The 18,302-nt window shown below is 38.2% G+C and overlaps 2 protein-coding genes across 8 annotated transcripts; both read right to left on the bottom strand.

Annotated features, from left to right (window-relative positions):
* Positions 1–318: 318 nt before the first annotated feature.
* On the bottom strand, positions 319–4,509 carry chst14 (carbohydrate (N-acetylgalactosamine 4-0) sulfotransferase 14). The gene is made up of 2 exons (XM_057352930.1): positions 4,065–4,509; positions 319–2,154 (listed from the first exon to the last, which is right to left on the bottom strand). Exons 1-2 carry the CDS (start codon positions 4,329–4,331, stop codon positions 1,327–1,329), a joined length of 1,095 nt encoding a protein of 364 aa, XP_057208913.1. The 5' UTR covers positions 4,332–4,509; the 3' UTR covers positions 319–1,326.
* Positions 4,510–5,236: 727 nt separating this feature from the next.
* On the bottom strand, positions 5,237–18,189 carry exoc1 (exocyst complex component 1). Of its 7 annotated transcripts, XM_057353236.1 has the most exons (22): positions 18,025–18,189; positions 17,760–17,816; positions 17,395–17,526; positions 17,164–17,294; positions 16,793–16,952; positions 16,337–16,354; positions 15,886–16,073; positions 15,117–15,344; positions 14,765–14,897; positions 14,570–14,679; positions 14,318–14,386; positions 13,501–13,650; positions 9,978–10,086; positions 9,155–9,199; positions 8,535–8,698; positions 7,875–7,976; positions 7,720–7,793; positions 7,408–7,636; positions 7,131–7,314; positions 6,682–6,881; positions 6,295–6,489; positions 5,237–5,853 (listed from the first exon to the last, which is right to left on the bottom strand). In XM_057353236.1, the coding sequence occupies exons 3-22, from the start codon at positions 17,516–17,518 to the stop codon at positions 5,701–5,703; spliced, it is 2,766 nt and encodes a 921-aa protein (XP_057209219.1). In that variant the 5' UTR covers positions 17,519–17,526; positions 17,760–17,816; positions 18,025–18,189; the 3' UTR covers positions 5,237–5,700. The 7 variants fall into 7 exon arrangements, with proteins under 7 accessions (XP_057209219.1, XP_057209218.1, XP_057209221.1 ...); XM_057353235.1 differs by lacking the exon at positions 17,760–17,816; XM_057353238.1 differs by lacking the exons at positions 9,155–9,199; positions 17,760–17,816.
* Positions 18,190–18,302: the final 113 nt, after the last annotated feature.

Here is an 18,302-nt window from a genome sequence, read left to right as displayed (position 1 = left end):
AGGAATTTGAAAAAGTGCTCATTTGAGAGAACCACCTAGATCAGAACATGCCTGTGGGCTTTAAAGAACTAAATTTAGAACGGTTACTGATTTAATTCCACTGTTTATCGTTGCTGTCAGACAGCAAACTGGTATCTCCAAAACTGCCACATTACAGGAAATGAAAAACCACTAACTTTTTTTGAAAATTAAGCATGCTGTTGTCAAAGTAAACAAGCTTTAAATATAATAGCAATGATTTCTGTTCGACAGCGATGATATGCTCTCTCTATCAGCAGTTAAGAGAAAAAATACAAAAGAAATCCAGCCTGTTGAGTTTAAAAAAAATGTTTTATTTCCTCATTGTACAATACTCCAACTTTTGGATGTGAAACTGCATTCTTTTAATCTCTTAAGGGACTCAACCCAGAGCTCATCTTTTCAAAACACCAAATGGCAGATAAGGAGCTTCAAGTCTTAAAGCTATAGTAAAAATATTGTATTTTTTTGCTATATTAATCCGTGTCACTTATAAAACCATTTATTTGGTACAAATAGGTGAGGAATATAAAGTTACCTGGGGGACATCCCACACTCTCTCTAAGAGCTTCATGTTTCATTTAGTGTCAAAATGGAGACCTCTGTGAATAAACATTGATCAGTGACAAATCCACTCTCAAGACGGGTAAAAGCAAACGCAAAAATGATTACACAGCTAGATAATTAAGCAAAAATAAAACACTAGAAATTAGGGCTGCTCGATTATGACAAAAATCATAATCACAATTATTTTGGCCAATATTGAGATCCTGATTATCTAACACTATACTTAACAACATAGAAAATAAAAATACTTTGCTTTTAAAATGTGAATTCAACTGAAAAATAAATAGAAATAGCACAGCTGAACCACAGTAAAGGAAGGGGGTGCGCTGTGGATTTATACCACAAGAAAAGTGATGATCCCTGCAAAATGGAATGCGGCACAATAATCGTTTTACATCGATTATTTTGTTTTTGTAATTGTTGAAGGCCAAAATTGACGATTACGATTATTTTCGATTAATTGCACAGCCCTACTAGAAATATTACACTGATAAGTGAATTTGTGCTTATTGATATAAAGTCCCATGATAGTCTTGCGCACAGCACAATGTTTATATGACCAGCTTGTGTGGATATACCACTTGATCGAGTTACTTCCAGTTAAATAGTGGTTTGCACTTCAAATGCTTTCAATACACTGTACTGAAGCCTCTTTTCAATTCTGTACATGTAAAAAAACTTCTCAAATATTGACAAGATTACAGTCAGTCTTACAAAGCAGGTATCAACCCAATGTCTTTGTTAATGCCTACAGTATTCAGTGGTTGTGTTGGGCAAAGAATAGCCGAACAGACTGAAGTCTAAAATATACTTCGGCAGAAGCTCCTTCAAGAACTTCTGAGGAACAGTGCATAGATAATAATGAAGTGTTTCTTTAGTAACAGGTCTGTACCACGTCTGGCGTTCAGGAAAACGCACGCGTTGCGGCGCCCCGACACGTTCCAACACATAAGCCGCGTCGCTCTCCAGCCTCTCATACGAGCCAATGAAATTATACTGTATAGCGCAAGGCTGGCACAGGTTGGTGATGGGCATCCAGTGCTCGTTCATGCGCTCAGGATCCTCGTCTATCAAATAACGCACAAACTCTGTGAACGTCACGTCGTTTCCTGCTATCTTTTTAGCCTTCGCGTAGCCTTTTCTATACCGTCGTACGATCTCCGCGCCGTATTTACGCTGGTAGGCCTCGATTTCGCCGAACTTGTTACGGTAGGCAGAAAGCAAGCGGGCCATCGGCTCTCGTACAAACATGAATTTAAAATAATGCCGCAATCGATGGCGAATCTCTTCCGGTGAGAAGTCAGACAGGAAAAGCAAATCGGCACGATGGTCCATCTTCATTTTGACGTTCACGTTGACTAGAGCTCCGCTCAGGACTTTCAGCACGCGCTTCCAGTTTGAACAGGCCACTTTGGGTACGTAGCAGTATAGAAAACGATGCTCGTCATTCACCAGGATGTGCTGGAGGAGGGTCTTCCTCTGCAGGGGACTGAGAGACCAAACGCTGTTAGGTGTGTTCCTCTGACCGCACATTGATCTGATGGTACGGTTACGGATCTCTTGTAGAATCTGTGCAGACAAAGTGACACATGTTTGTATTACTCGTTGTGTGATATATATATATACAGTATATATATATATATATATATCATTTGAGAACTTAACCGCAGCTGTCAGCCCACTGTAACTCAAGTGATTATCATTTTCTCCTAATGTCCACTGCACCCCAATAAAAACTATGTATAAATAGAACAGTGTTTAACTAACACAATTTCCATAAACATTTCTCTCTTTAAGCCAAAAGCAGATGAAACATATGAAAACATGTTGCTAAATAGATAAACATTTACACTGGACATTCCCCTGACTAACCAAACATCATCTTTCTCCACTGGTGATTCTTGAATAGCCTAGATGCACAACAAGAACGTATATACAGCTCTGCAGAAAAATACTGCAAAATTCATTTTCGTTTTTCTGCGTTTACTATTTGTAGGTATGTGTTTAAATCAGTTCTGTCAAACAACCATTCCGTGAACTGACAACATTTTTCTCAAATTCCAAATAAAAAAACTGTTCTTCTATGTGTATTTATTTGCAGAAAATAGACACTGGACAAACTGGTCAAAAAATGGTCAAAATAATTCAACAAAAATATGCAATGTTTTCAGACTCGAATACTGCAGAAAAAAACAAGTTAATTCTGATTTTTAAATATTTGTACAAGTATTTACGAAAAAAAAGACATTTGGTGGAATAACCTACATTTTTAGCCCCAGCAGCTTTCACTCCTGAGATGTGCTTGTGTTGGAATTCAATAGATACTTTGGAATAGCCATAAATCATGTAAAAATGCTTATTAAACACAAATTGTAAGTGGTCTTTTACTCTTTTCAAAGCTGTATATAATTACACACGATAAAGAAATGTATTATTTTGGTATGACCAAAACATACTTGTACAAAAATACATACAACTCCATGAATAAAATCAGACTTATTCAGAAGTAAATGAAACAGTATGTTTTGGTTGCTTTAATTTACATCACAATCTAAACCGTTAGGTTTATTTGGCCATATCAGTGAGTGAGACATGAAAGATGAATGTACTCAATATTTAGTCAAGAATTCTGCAGGGATCTTGACTTCAAAGGACCGGCCCCAGGTTTCCATTTCATATCTTGGCTTCAAGGTTTCCACATGTTAAATATTTTCTAGTATGAAATATGGTGCTCCTCTGTCCCATCAAAATCTTTTCCACATTGCAGGTTTAACTTAAACCATCAGGCCCGGTTTCATAGACAAGGCTTAGCTTAAACCAGGACTATGCCTTGGATAAATTAGGATATTTAAGTCGCTTTTATTAAAATGCCTTATATAAAAACATTACTGGTGTGTATCTTGAGACAAAACGAAGGCAATAACATACAGATTTAAAGATATGTCGGTGCAATTTATTTTCAGTTAAGACAGCTCAAACTTTTATTTTAGTCTGGACTAGTTAAGCCTTGTCTGTGAAACCGGGCATCAGTTGGCTAAAAAAACAATCAGCTTTCACTTGATTTAATGTCCTATAACGATGAGATCTTTCATGTCTGACGGTTTCAGACAAGAATAGAAAGAGAAAAGCTGTAATGGAAACGAAAAGTGTTTGTAAGTTTTTAAGAGGGTCATATGGTGACAGCTTTGCAAGATGTGTTTAATAAAAAAAGTCCATTTTACCCATACACCTTTCAGGCAGTGCTATAAGACCAAACGCGATCTACAAAAGCTGCCTACTTAGACAGCTCGCTAGTTCGTGGGACACAGCCTAAAGTCTCCTGAACATTCCTAGTTGGACATCCCTCCCAGCCAAACTCAAAAGTTGTTCCAATGTAATAACTTTAAAAAATACATTTATGGCTCCGCAAATGTTAATTACGCCACTGTTTATGATCATCGCCGTGAGTTTGATATATGACGTTACAACGACTGCGTTACCTGCGACTCCACGTCCGCAGCCGGGTTGTTGTTTCTGGCGAATCTCTTGCCGTTTGCCCGTGGCGGCGGAGTCTCTACGCTGTTCAGCATTCCCTTCTCTATCATGAGCAACAGGCCTCCGGATGCCACGATAACGGCGAACGTCAGCACCGAAGGCACGACGGCTGAGTGTCGACGCTGTGTGATCGCGCTCACCGGCGGTCTGTAGTGAATCAGTGAGCCGCTCGCGTGTTTAATGCCGTAGTGCTGCTTGCGCGGCGGAGGCATCGCGAATCAGATGCATAAAAGCGTCCTCAGACCGAACGAATATACACAGGTCAATACACATGCATCGCTTCAGTGAACCAAACAAATCTCGCAATCGGCTTTCGGTGAAAACGGGGTTTTTAGAGCGAGGATGATGGGAAATGAAGTATTAACAATGGGGGTGGGGACGAAAATTTCGGGGGAACAAGTAATAACTTATCTGCTTGTAAAGGGGCTGGCGCAAAATACCAAGGGGGCTGGTTAGACTTTCACTACACAGAGTCAGCAGTAAGGTTTTAGTTCATCTAGGAAGCAAAAGTATACAAATGCAGCTCGAATCGCAACCTGCCATTAGAAGAAAATAACAGTGGTTATATTAATGTACAAGAATAGTGACTAACAGTTATGTTTTTTTAGCAGATTGATTACTATTTGTTAGACCATATTTTTACTACAAATACAATGGGTTAACTGTGGTTAATGCAGCAAGATGATAGTAAATTTGTAGTGACTGTGGCTTTAAATACCATATAAACTATGGCATTAAAAAAAAGCAAGTACTGGTAAAGAATAGTTCAACCAAAAATGAAAATTCTGTCATTTTTATTTGGTATGGCGTTCCTTCTTCTGCAGAACACAAAAGAAGATATTTTGAAGAATGTTGGTAACCGTACGAAGGCGGTACCCATTGACTTGCATTGTGTACCGCCGTCGTTCGGTTACCAACATTCTTCAAAATATCTTCTTTTGTGTTCTGCAGAAGAAGGTCATACAGGTTTTAAATGATAAGAGGGTGAGTAAATGATGACAGAATTATCACTGTTTGGTTGAACTATCACTTTCATTTTGCTATGGGTGTGTAACGCTTTAACAATGGTAAAACATTTGATCAGATTACAAAAAGATATTCAAAGAACTCATAAATCTGACTTTTCTCCTTTATGACCCCAGACAGGTTTGTAATTTATTGTAATTTGTTGATCATCATACAATTGCATGGAAGATGAACCAGGATAAAAATATTAAGTACATGTGTAGTGTTCAGTCATTTAATTCATTAGCATAACGTGATATAAAGAAATGTTGCATTAACAACAACAGGATCTCACAGGACACGTTTTAAAAGAGCATGATGAGTACTGTAACTCAGTTTAGTTCACTTGAATGGAAAAAAGATTACTTGCAAAAATCAAAATGCACTGTAATATATATACAAATATATGCTGTGGTACATCTGTATTCATTCTCTCTCTCTCTCTCTCTCTCTCTCTCTCTCTCTCTCTCTCACTCACACACACACACACGCACGCACACACACACACACACACACACACACACGCACACACACACACACACACACACACACCATCATCACTATCACTCTTGAACTTTAATGGGACTGAGCAATACTGGAGAAATACTCCAGCATATCTTGAATGGTGAACTCCATGGTAATTCCAGATCCGGGGTAGCAGCGGTTTATCAGGCCCTCAAAGTGCTTGTATTGCCGAATGAACTCGTCCTGCATGGAGTGCCACACCACCTAGTGGACAGGACACGGGTCAAACTCAAACTGATGTTCTCAATGATATGACTAATGCATGAGGAATACAACTATATGCATCAAATATGTGTGGTCACATTAAAAGGAATAGATCACCACAACTTGACAACGATGTGCCATAGGCGCCATATAGAAAGAGGAAGATTATTAGAAAATAATGACTTAAATTTAAGTCTATTTTGCCCTCTTTGGAGCAAACAGCCAATATACATTATGAACTGTAGTTGTTTGGATTTGGCAAAGATGCATGTAAAGATTATTCAGAAATTCTACACCATGGAAAAATCCAAGCATATGTGGTTGGAATGGGGGTGAACAAGGATATAATGGACATTTTTCGAGTTAATTATTTCTTCAAGCTTCCACAAATATCAAAGTAAAACTATTTAGCATTTATAATAATGTTGCTCTTTTTCTCACCTGTAACAGACTCTCTTCATCACACAGGTGCTTATCCACTTTCTTGTAAAGGTTGTCCAGGCCCTTTTTCACCTCCTTGCCAGGATATTCTTTAATGACTTTTCGTAGTTCCTGTTTATTGAAGGCCAGCTGGTAGCTCACCTCCTCCTCACGTACACCCTGAGCTACACGAGCCTCAACTCCCTCGAAGAAGTGCTTCAATATGAGAAAAAAGTCAATCTTAATCCGAAAACTATTACCCTCTAAAGCAAATATTAAGACAATTACAATTAACCATTTTAATGCCATTGAAATTCCATAAATATTTCAAATGCATTACTAAGGAGTCAAATGTTAAACCGGCACATCGCTGAATCAAGGTTTCCATAAACACTTTTCTCAGCTCACATTGAGTTTCTCCAGCGGCTGGCCCAGCGAGTTGATGACGTAAGACTGCAGGTGTTCTGTGTATTGCTGTTTGGCCTCTTTTCTCTCCGTCTCAAGGCAGGAGATCTTGAGGCTGGACAGTGTCGAGAAAATATGGTGGAAGTTCTCCATCATCACCACATCACGTGGAGTCTTCTGACTCTCATTGGCCACTTTCTCCACTATCGACACACAAACAGACAGATACCAATAAGATTTGGGACAAACAAATGACAAAGGTTGATCTTGGACATTAGTCTTCCTCTCAAATATAGGGATAGTTCACCCAAAAATGAAAATTCATTTATTCACTCTCATGTCTTTCCAAACCTATGATGTCTTGAACAAAAGGGTAAAGAAATAATGACAGAATTTTATTTATGGGTAAACTCTCTCTTTAAGCATTTTTGAAGACTGGGTAAGACCCTCACCGTTATTAAAAACAGCTCTGATAAGTTTAATGTAGGCCTTGTCCAGGTCGCCTCGTCGCTCTGTGTTTCGGAAAATAGCCTCAGCCAGCTTTGCAAACTCCTCAAAGCCAGTGACAAACTGCAAGATGCCCACCTTACTCTTCTTGGAAATCTTTACCTCCTCCATCTGACGAATCTGACCGGACTGCAAGAGCAAAACCACCATCAGGAGATCGACAGGATTTGACTCGTCTTCATTTACCATCAACACATAGATCAAACAACAAGTTCAACTCACAATGCACTTATCGAAGTTTCTCTTTACGGTAACCAGCACATTGCCAAGTGTCGTACTGAGATAAGAAGCAGGATCGACGTTTTCGGCCGTCCAGACGTGGTGACTTATTTTAACCAGCATATAGAGAGAGTTGAAACTGTCTATCTTATCACCTAAAGCTATCAGACTGTTCAGCTCCATTTCTATGTTCTGAAAAATCTTATTCATCATCAGTCGAACCATGTCCTTCCTACAAGACAAATGAACATGAGAAAGTTTTGAGGTTTCTTGCGATTTCTACGATGAAATGAATTGAAGAAAGTTGTCACTTACTCAGACATAGATATTCTGTGTTCGCTGGGTGGTCTGGAGTGCACTATTCCATCTGCGTCATCCACATTCTCTCCCTGATGAAGAGTTTGTAACATTAAAGCAATACGCAAATGATACGTACATGTGAGGCAGTATTGTTTCTATCTGGACCTCACTTGTGCTGGTGTCGAATGTTGTTGCAGCTTAAAGAACTTGCTGATGAAGTCTTGTTCAGCCAGACACAGTGGTTCCAACTCACTCAAAACCTGCTCAAAGATCTACACACACACACACACACACACACACACACACACACACACACACACACAGAAGAGTCACCAAACCTCAATTTGAATGCATGCAACAAATGCATTTAGCAACACAATATTTATTGATGATTTATTTAATTTGATTCATTATTTTTATAAATAGCTGTTTATTTGAATAATAGCTTGAAAAAATATGAAGTGATATTTATTTCATTGAGAAATGCAATAATTATTATTATAATACATATAACACGTTAATGCAATAATAATTAATTAAACAAATACTATTTATTATAGTTATAAAAATGAATTAAATTGCTATAAAATGACTAACATCTATAATACAACAGTAAACTTTTAATGTGTAAAATCGCAAGCATTGTACTACAAACACAAATGTTATGGGTTCAATTCCTAGAGGATGCACAAACTGATAAAATGTGTAGCTTGAATGAACTGTTATTCACTTATTAAGAGCGTCTACCAAATGCATAACTGTATCGACTGAAAGTTTGGTATTTTTCAAGGCATGACCCGTATTTAAAAAAACTGTGGTGGCAAACAAACCTTATCAAACCTGGTCCTGTCTGCAACATCTAGATCAGACGCAGACATGTTGCCCATATCGAGCAGAGAGGAGGACTGAGAGCGTTTGCTGTTGGAGCTGGTCACAGCCAGTTTATTTAGACTGGACGTGGAGCCTGTAAGCTTCCCTGAGCTCCCATGCAGGCCTGAGAGAGTCAGGAGAAACCATCAGAGCAAAATCTATACACAAGCCACATGTGTTCTATAAAGAACTGTTTTTTATACATATTTTTTTACTGTGGGTCATTTAGTGTAACTTACCTTATCAAGAACATCATGGTCTAAAAGCATTGATAAAATCCATGCAATCCAACTACAGTCTATTATCTGCCATTAATAATAGGTCATGCTTTATGCCATAAGATAATAAAACTCTGTTCTTTTAACCCCTAATACATTAACATTAGACATGTCAGCAGTTAGTTTCATGATTGTGGACAAGGTGAGATGGAGTTCACGAAATGGCAAAAGACTAAAACATGTAATCATGTTATCAAACATCGAAGCTAAAGTTACAATAATGGTTAACTGTGCCAAAACAGACAAACCTCTTTCACTAAGAGGCAGCAAGGCATTGTGGGATATGCGTGGCTGATACTTACTCTCTGTCTCCTGTTTGAGAGCACTCTCTTTCCGCGGAAGCGTGGCTGGAGGCCGGTTAGAAAAGCAGGCAAAGACAGAGACACGTTAGGCTCACGACATGCAGCATGGTGCCAGAGTTGGGGTTAAAGGTCAAAGATTAATAAAAATGACATGCACTGCAGTGGCTGAATTCAGTGGCTTTCTGCTCTGTGGCTTTCTGCTAACAGCTTACCAACAAAACAAGGATCAATGTTTTTGAAGACATAAGAAATAAAGGAAGTGTTCATTTAAAAAAACATCTTATTCATGAGCTAAAAAGGTAAATAGTAAACAATCCAGTCTTAATATTTTGATGTGCTCAATGAAAAAAACTTGTTATTTAAATCCTGAAGTGTCATGCATTTATGGTTTCTTTCCACAAAAGACAGTGTGTGTGACATGCCTCTAGCACGTTTAATACAGATGTGGCTCATGTAATGGTTGTCAAGCTTTGGGCCATGCAGCAAATGTCAGGACTATAAAAACATTAGTGACATTAAAAACCATCATATATCAAATGATGCTATCAGAAACAAGCAATGACTGAAATCACTGATTCACTATTACAGAACTATGTTGTATCCAGTGTATCCGACACAAAATACTCTAAATTGAACACTCTAAATCGGCTTTACATTTGTGATGTGGTGTAACATTAGTGCAAGAAAAGACAAAACATATGGACATAACAAACAATGTGACAAATGCACAACATGGCACATACAGTGACTGGAGTTACAGCATCTACAAAACGAGAGTTTCTTTTAATAAATAAATAACATTTTATTACAAGTGAGATCTTACCAAACTTTCCTTTCCCGTCCTTACTAGTGCCGGCCATTTTGATCTTTGCCACTTCAAAGAAGTCCTTAATTTCCCGCTCATAGAGTCGGGTCATGTAATCCACATAAGTCTGTAAAAACGTAAAACAGGCGTAGAAGTTTGACAAAATTTTGGGGTTTTGGCCTTTTTACCATGCAGTTTGTATAGAGAGGAAATGTCACAAAAACAGACTCTCACCGTCAGATAGAGCACATGTGCCAACCACCAGGCCATGGCTTCCATCATGACTGGATTTTAAGGATGTTTTAATAATGGAGAGTGGACACAAATGTGTTTTAAACATCTGGGAACTGTTCTAGCACTCTGCAATGATCAAGAGAGTAATCATCTCTCTGATGACTTAAACCCTAAAGATTATGTTGCTTGGTCTTTATAGCCCCCCTGTAGTTGATAATATAATCCTGTAAAACTCTCCTCTTTGATCATCAAAATGACCTACTTAAATGTAAAAAGAATGTAACTATGTCTTATAGGTCCAGTGTGTAATTTTTTGGAGGATCTATTGACAGAAATGCAATGTAATATACATAACTATGTCTTCAGAGGTGTATCAAAAGTCAACACTTTTGATGAATTTGATCTAGTTTTCATATTATTGCTAAGTTGAAACGCCCAGCTACCAGTTGGGATGTTTTGCCCTCAGGTTTACTTGGTGCGACAGCTGACTTTATTGGACCAAGTATTACATCTATTGTGAATTGTAGCCTTTCTACAGGTTTTTTCCCATCATGCCTTAAGCAAGCGGTCATTCAGTCACTTCTTAAGAAGCCTGCTCTGGACCCTTTGGACTTCACAAATTATCGGCCAATTTCAAATCTGCCCAGTATCTCGAAAATATTGGAGAAAGTGGTTTTATCTCAGTTAAGCTCTTTTTTGGCTAAAAATGATGTGCTAGATGTTTTTCAGTCTGGTTTTAGGGCAGGACACAGCACTGAATCAGCTTTATTGCGAGTTTCAAATGATTTGTTACTCATTGCAGACTCTGGTAGTCAAGGAGCTTTAATTATGCTTGACCTTAGTGCAGCTTTTGATCTAATAGACCATTATATCCTTATTAAACGTTTGGAGCATGTTGTGGGTCTGAGAGGGACTGTTTTAAAATGGTTTTCTTCTTATTTAAAGGGAAGATCCTTCTCAGTGAGGGTTGGGGAATTTTCTTCCTCGTCAGTGTCTATTGACTGTGGAGTACCTCAAGGCTCCATATTGGGGCCTATTTTGTTTTCGCTATTTCTTTTGCCTTTAGGCCATATCTTTAAAAGGCACCGTATGTCTTGTCTTATCTTTATGCTGATGATATTCAGATTTATTTACCTATTAGATCTGGAGGATCAACTTCTCATTCATCTTTGTTATTATGTCTTGAGGAGGTGAAGTACTGGTTAGAGCAAAATCGTCTACAGCTAAATGCAAATAAATCTGAAGTAATTATTTTTGGGCCAAATAAGGTTGACTGTGACATAAACGATGTGTTGGGTACATAGACTATAAATGTCCAGCACCAAATAAGAAATCTGGGTGTAATTTTTGACTCTGCTCTAATGTTTGATAAACAGATAAAACGTGTGGTAAAGGGTTGCTTTTTTCAGTTGAGGACTATTGCAAAAATGAAATCTTTTTTGTCTGTTTCTGACCTTGAGATAGTGATTCATGCATTTATCTCCTCCCGTTTGGACTACTGTAATGCAATTTATTTGGGAGTGAGCCAATCTCTTATTTCAAAAATGCAATTGGTCCAAAATGCAGCTGCGAGGCTCCTCACTAGTACAAAGAAAAGGGAGCATATTACTCCAGTCTTGGAAAAGCTGCATTGGCTTCTGGTTAAATATCAGATTCAGTACAAGGTGTTGCTGTACGTTTTTAAAGCTGTCCATAATAAAGCCCCAGGATATATTACGGACTTGATTCACATGAACTCGGGTAGACCTCAAAGATCATTTAATTGCTTATTGCTTTCAGTTCCGAAAGCTCGCCTGAAAATCAAAGGGGATCGCGCATTTTCGGTCGCCGGCCCAAGACTATGGAATACCCTTCCACCTGACATCAGATCCGCACCCTCGGTTGATGTTTTCAAATCACACGTGAAAACATACCTGTTTTCTATTGCTTTTAATTGTTGACTTTTGTAAGATGTATTGTTTTAATTTTTCCTGTTTTCTGTTATGTTTGATCATGTTGTTATTTTCTTATTTTGTTGTGGTTGTACAGTCCTTTGGTCTACTTTGTAGTGGAAAGGGCTCTATAAAAAAGTAGATTGAGACTTGAGACTATAAAGACCTTACATAATGAAGTGTTATGTTTTTATTACCTGAGAATGAGCTATTTCTATATACTTAAACAGCGGGTCCCTTGCATGGAATTCGCCATGTTGTTTCTACAGTAGCTCTAAACGGACAAACTGCTCTACAGAGCGCGTTTCGTCAATGTGTTATCTCCTTCGGCAAAGAAGCAAAAACGTGACGACATCTTAGTTCTGCGTCAGCCACCATAGTGCTTTGAAACGGAGTGGTGGAGTGAGCAGTTGGTTGCAATTTGCAACCCCCACCGCTAGATGCCGCTAAATTTCATACATAAATTTTATGCACCACATAAACAACATAGAAAATGTGATTTTCACCACAGGGGGACTTGAACTTCATTAAGGTATAATAACCTTAACCAAATATTAAGTCTGACCTGAGCAATAACATACAAATGCTATTCTCATCCGCTAAGACATTGCAATTTCTAAAGCAGAAGGAATATCATAACATGAGGAAAATAGATTGCAATGTTATTTTGGTAGCACTTTATTTTACAGTCCTATTCCACATGTACATACATATTATGCATATGTAATTACTGGGCATTCATACTGCATTATTATTTTTAATGTTATATTTATAGTTGTTGAATTGTGAATGATGACATTTTTACTGTTACTGACTAGTGGAAATAAGGCAAATGCTAATGCACCACTGATACATTTCTATTGTTATGGCAAATGTAATTATGATGTCACAACACCAACAGTGCTTTAACATTAACACAGCCATGATGGCCATTTTCAATAATGGCTTATAAAATAAATATAATCATGATTTAATGACAATATTGGTATGTAATTTAACACTTGATACTTAATGAGTTATGATGCTGTAATGGTCACCTTAAGACTGAAATTATGGATGATTATAGCAATTTACTACATTTTTGTCCCTGACTTTCCTGTAGCTCAGTGGTTAGAGCATGCCGCTAGCAATGCCAAGGTCATGGGTTCGATCCCAGGGATTGCACGTACTCTGATACAAATGTATAATATAATGCAATGTAAGTCGCTTTGGATAAAAGCGTCTGCCAAATGCGTAAATGTAAAATGTAATGTTATTTGAATATTTTCCAAACATTAAGTTCTCAATGGTTCCATTAGCAGATAATAAACAAACCTCATGAAGACTGTTGAAATAACATGACAGTCACTACAATGATAAAAGTGATAAACACTTACCCTGGAGAGCCCTTCATATTTATCTCTCTGTGTGTTCTTCAGCCATTCCATTAGTTTGGCGTATCGGAGAAGATCTCTGTGTAGTGGGCTGTGTTTGGGTAAAGTCAGCTCAGCTGTGTGTTGTGCTAGTGTATTGCTCTGATCATGACCCTACACACACAAACAGAGACAAACAAAGTTAACAGAGTTAAGGTTTTACACAACAGTGGTCAATGCACGCAGGTTTCTGAGTCAGTAATAAGGAAAATGCACACAAGCTGTCACACCCACACAAAGGGTTGCTGTTATATTCCAGTGACACTGAGCTCAGACAGTTATTAGTGGGGCAAAATGTCCATTTGCATTTTATAATCAAGCTGAATGAGTCCATGAACGCTGCAACAAAACTAACAGTAGCGTTTTGGGAGCTATTCTCCCATTCAGGCAGTTCCTTCCAGATGCATCTACGGTACGGAACATCCAAGATCAAAAAAGCAAACACTACGGGAACTGCATGCCGACCAGGCCATCTTCTCACGAGCACCCATAAATCCATCGAAGAGTTAGCAAAACAAGGCAATGATGAGCCCCCCTTGGTTTTAAGGGGGGAAACCAAGAGCTTACATCATGATGTTTATGAGTAGGAGGTTTATGTAGAAGAATCAAACATCTTAGTATCCTAAAATGAAAACATTTGGTTTACTTTATCATGGGCATGCCTAAACTGAACGGTTCCATGGAAACAGAAGCGTGTTAATGAGACAGTAAGCTAGGGAGATGAACTGCGTGATCGTTACGGTGGGCGGGGCAAACAGGGTGCTGGAGTGGGCGTACTCACAGGGAGTGACAGACAGGACGACCTATAGAATTGAGGGATGGTCATTTTGAAGTGACTGAAGTGGTTGAACTGACAGAGGAACAGACAGCACAGTGAAACAAAGTGGAAAAGACCGGTGTCCAATAGGAAACAGGAAGACAGAAGAAAGAACCAATCACAGACAGAGGAAGATTAAGGGACAGCTGATATAAAAATTGAAATGTGTAATAGTTTTTTGAGTGTGTGTGTGTGTGTGTGTGTGTGTGTGTTTACCTGGTACACAAAAACATTGTTCAGGTGGTTGGTGAGACGGCGTGCAAAAGTATCTTTGAGATCAGAAAACAGACGCTGCTGCTGTTTGACTGCCAGCAACTTATCATGACCTATAGCATAAAAAAAGTGTTAAATTTAAACAGTTTGTAACAAGACATTCAAATTATTTCAGTGCAACTGATACGCAAGCACTACCTGGTTTGAGGGCCACATTCATGCACTGTGACAGAGCCTCAGAAGCGTTGATGCAGGCCTCGATACCCTTTGGAGACGACAAATCTCCTTCCTTCAAAGCCTTGATGTGCCCTTTAGATAGGTCCATGTAGTTCTATCAGGTGTGGAGAAAAAGACAACAAATAACAAAGGAATAGTACACCCTAATTTTCATTGTTTTTGTGTACTATTCCTTCAAATAGGAAGTGTAAGGGGGCGTGGTTACAGACATCAGAGATGTATCGGAATCCCTACAAGAGCAGCTAAAGTGACAGTAATTTGCTGTCATCATCTCAGCATGTGACTGCATCTAACCAAATGACCCTAAACTCACCACAAGAAACTGGATCTCATCCAGGAGTTTATCATTGTTTGTGTTGCTGATCTGGATGAGGCGGTTGCTTTGAGAGATCTGGTCCATCTGCTCCTTGACGCTTTGCAGCATCTCTTCATAACTGAGCAGTTTGCCTTCAATATTGTCCACCTCAGAAAGAGCCTGATCCAACAACTGCATCAGGATGTTCACCTGCTTCTCAGAAGCCATGATGGACTGGATGTTAGCCTGACCAGGGAAGAACAGATGAACAACTGAATAATGCAACATTATTCACATCAGCAAGAAAAAGTCATAATTATTAAAGAAATGATTTACAAAATAAACAGTTTTATCTTTGATATGAATTTTAATACGTTATATTGTCCATTATTACCTGATATGACTAACCTTGACCTTTAGATAAGTATTGTCTTCAGCTCAATGTAGATCAAGCTAATCATAAACTCTAGATTACACACAATTGAGCTATTTCACCACTACATCTAATGCTGACACAAGCGTTTCCTGCACTAGTATTTAAAAGTGATGCTGCAAAGAAATTATATTTTAAATACAAATATGCAGTGAATTTAACAAAAGACTGGATAAAAGAAAAAAATTCAAGTGGTAGAGCATTGCTTTAGAAGCACAAAGCGTCGATTGTCGATTTGGACAAAAGCGTCCAGGAAATAATGTAAATGTAACTTATAACAATATCTAATTTGGTCATTTGTTTGCTAAAACCAGTGGTACAGAAAACGACTTAGAAAGCGCCGCCTGAACGTACCCCATCTAGGACCTGCAGCTCACGGGACAGTTTCTCAGCAAAGGCCTCGGCGTTGGAGATGGCGTACTCGCACACCTCCATCATGCTCTCAATGTCCTGCTCCTCACGAGTGTTCAGCTCCTGGTAATCATCCAGAGCATCCTCGTCTCCCCCGGCAACACTCTGACTCTCTCCGCTCGGGACCGACTCTGAAGAGGCAGATGTAGAGCGGTGATGACAACAAAGCTTCATGTAAACCACATACTCACACTTACACATAACTGATACATAAACACAATATTTATAAGTAACACTTATTATGAACAGGTACACAAATATATTCCAGATAGTGAGTGTAAAGTGTAAACTGGATAATCTGACTCATTAATGGGACCATTAGTTACGGGGAAAACAAAAACTGAGCAGGTGAATGAAAAAGGACAAACATGGAAGAAAAAGGTACAGTACAAACCTTCAGCTTTAGGAAGTTCTGGCCAGTGAGAGATTTAGAGAGAACAGCACAGATCAGGTTAAAGCATTAAGAGGCACTCAAAAAGACATACAGCAGAAACCCCAAAGAAAGAAAGAACGAAAGAACGAAAGAACGAAAGAAAGAAAGAAAGAAAGAAAGAAAGAAAGAAAGAAAGAAAGAAAGAAAGAAAGAAAGAAAGAAAGAAAGAGCATTTGCAGAAGGAAAACGTTTCAAATGTAAGTTGAACTACTGCAAAATATCTACAGTACAGTATGTACATTCTTTAGGACAATGGTTCTCAACTGGTGAGTAGTGACCCAAAATAAAATAAAATAAATTGATTTCAATGTTTGAATTGAATTAATTTAATGAAGTAATTACATATTAGAAAACGACTGATAGTTTAATAACATGCTATGGTTTTTCCTCAGCACCAGTGCCAACAGTGTGCCACACCTTCTAGCAGCTGAGGACTGACGTTTACAAACTCCAGTTTTTTTCTGAGGTAGCGCTGGTTCAGCTTCCAGATACAGGAGATGAATGAGTTCTTCTCAGCTGTGCTGCTCGCAACCCAGCGATAAACCTTCTCAAAATGAAGATCAAACTCTGGGTTGTCCTACAGGGTGATAAGAAAAATAAGAAATAAAATCCATGTGAATGTACTAATACGTCCATACAAAGTTAATCCACAGTATGTCTACAGAATGTTTTTATATTTTTTATTTCGATGGATCTGATATAAGATCTAGTCATAGCCTATGAATCCCAAATCATTGAGGTTTATTCCATTATGCCATTTAGAAATAATGTCACAGTGGAAATTTCACCTTATTGGCATCTTTGGCATCGACCTCCGTCAGGTCCCTGAGCTCCCATGCCATCTGTCTCTTATAGAAGTCTCCTTTATCCGACTTCTTCACTTTCACCACCTTTACCTGCACCGGACGCTCCGTGGTAACTACAGATGGAGCCAGAATTAATACAGGTAAGATCAACAACAAATAGATTTTTTATAAACATTACAACTTTGAGGTTTTAACAGGTATCAGCGGACTGACCTGTGGCACACAGGAAACAGTTCTTTTTCTTTTTTCCTGCCTTGCAGACATTGACAATACTCAACAGACGCTCATCATTGGGGGTAAAAATATCCCTCTGAAGGGCGTGCTTGATCGCAGTCATGATTAGTTCTGAAATTGAAAGTACAACTACATCATAGAAACCAGCACAACATATTATGTTTACCTTGATTATATTAAAGAATATGAATAATAGTAGCTATAATGAATTAATGATTCATCTACAGTGTAAAGCAAGAGTAAAAGAGACAGTTATGATGACTAGTATAAAAAGACTAGGAACTGTAGGTTAAGTTATAAACATAGTTCTTCAAAAACAAAAAAAATGAATGCAGGCAACCTACAAGAATAGTTAATTTGTCACCAAACAGCCATTAATGTCCGTATTGCAGCAACATTTTCTAAAATTGACCAAAAATAGTATTAACGCTGATTGTGCATTTGACAGATAGTGTAATTGCAAACTAATAAACGTTTCATATGAATAGGTTTTTATTATAATAATGTTATACGTTTACGTTAGATATGTTATGCACAAGGCAGCTGACACAGTAAACAGTCCAGGGGCCATTTTGGAAAGGTAATAAAGATCAGTAAAAAAATCCTTACCTTAGTTATCCGATAAACTACGAGAAATGTTAAAATGTTATGCTTTAACGCATTTACGTGTATTTGTTTTAGTATAAATGCAATTGTTTTTAGAAATCACATCAGCTGTCAGGGACCCAGCCCTGAAAGCGGCGTGAAAACGGAAACTGTAATGATGAAAGATGAACTTCCTATTTCCGGTTAAAATAATCTATAATAAAAGTCTCTCTAAACCCATGAAAATATACTGTAAGCAACAGTGGAGATATCATGGTAGAGTGATGGTTTCAGCTAGGTTA

The sequence above is a fragment of the Triplophysa rosa genome, linkage group LG15 (genome assembly GCF_024868665.1).
Source record: "Triplophysa rosa linkage group LG15, Trosa_1v2, whole genome shotgun sequence".
In the NCBI taxonomy this organism is placed as follows: Eukaryota; Metazoa; Chordata; class Actinopteri; order Cypriniformes; family Nemacheilidae; genus Triplophysa; species Triplophysa rosa.
Note: the sequence above shows the minus strand (reverse complement) of the source record. Positions and strands in the feature narration are given on the sequence as shown.

Coding starts and splice junctions, on each gene's coding strand:
- chst14 (XM_057352930.1), bottom strand. CDS start 4,331: ATGCCTCCGCCGCGCAAGCAGCACTACGGCATTAAACACGCGAGCGGC. Junction 2,155..4,064: donor CTGCGGACGTGGAGTCGCAG/GTAACGCAGTCG, acceptor TTGTCTGCACAG/ATTCTACAAGAGATCCGTAA.
- exoc1 (XM_057353236.1), bottom strand. CDS start 17,518: ATGACTGCGATCAAGCACGCCCTTCAGAGGGATATTTTTACCCCCAAT. Junction 14,898..15,116: donor ATGAGATCCAGTTTCTTGTG/GTGAGTTTAGGG, acceptor CACACCTGATAG/AACTACATGGACCTATCTAA. Junction 9,200..9,977: donor GGACGGGAAAGGAAAGTTTG/GTAAGATCTCAC, acceptor ACCGGCCTCCAG/CCACGCTTCCGCGGAAAGAG.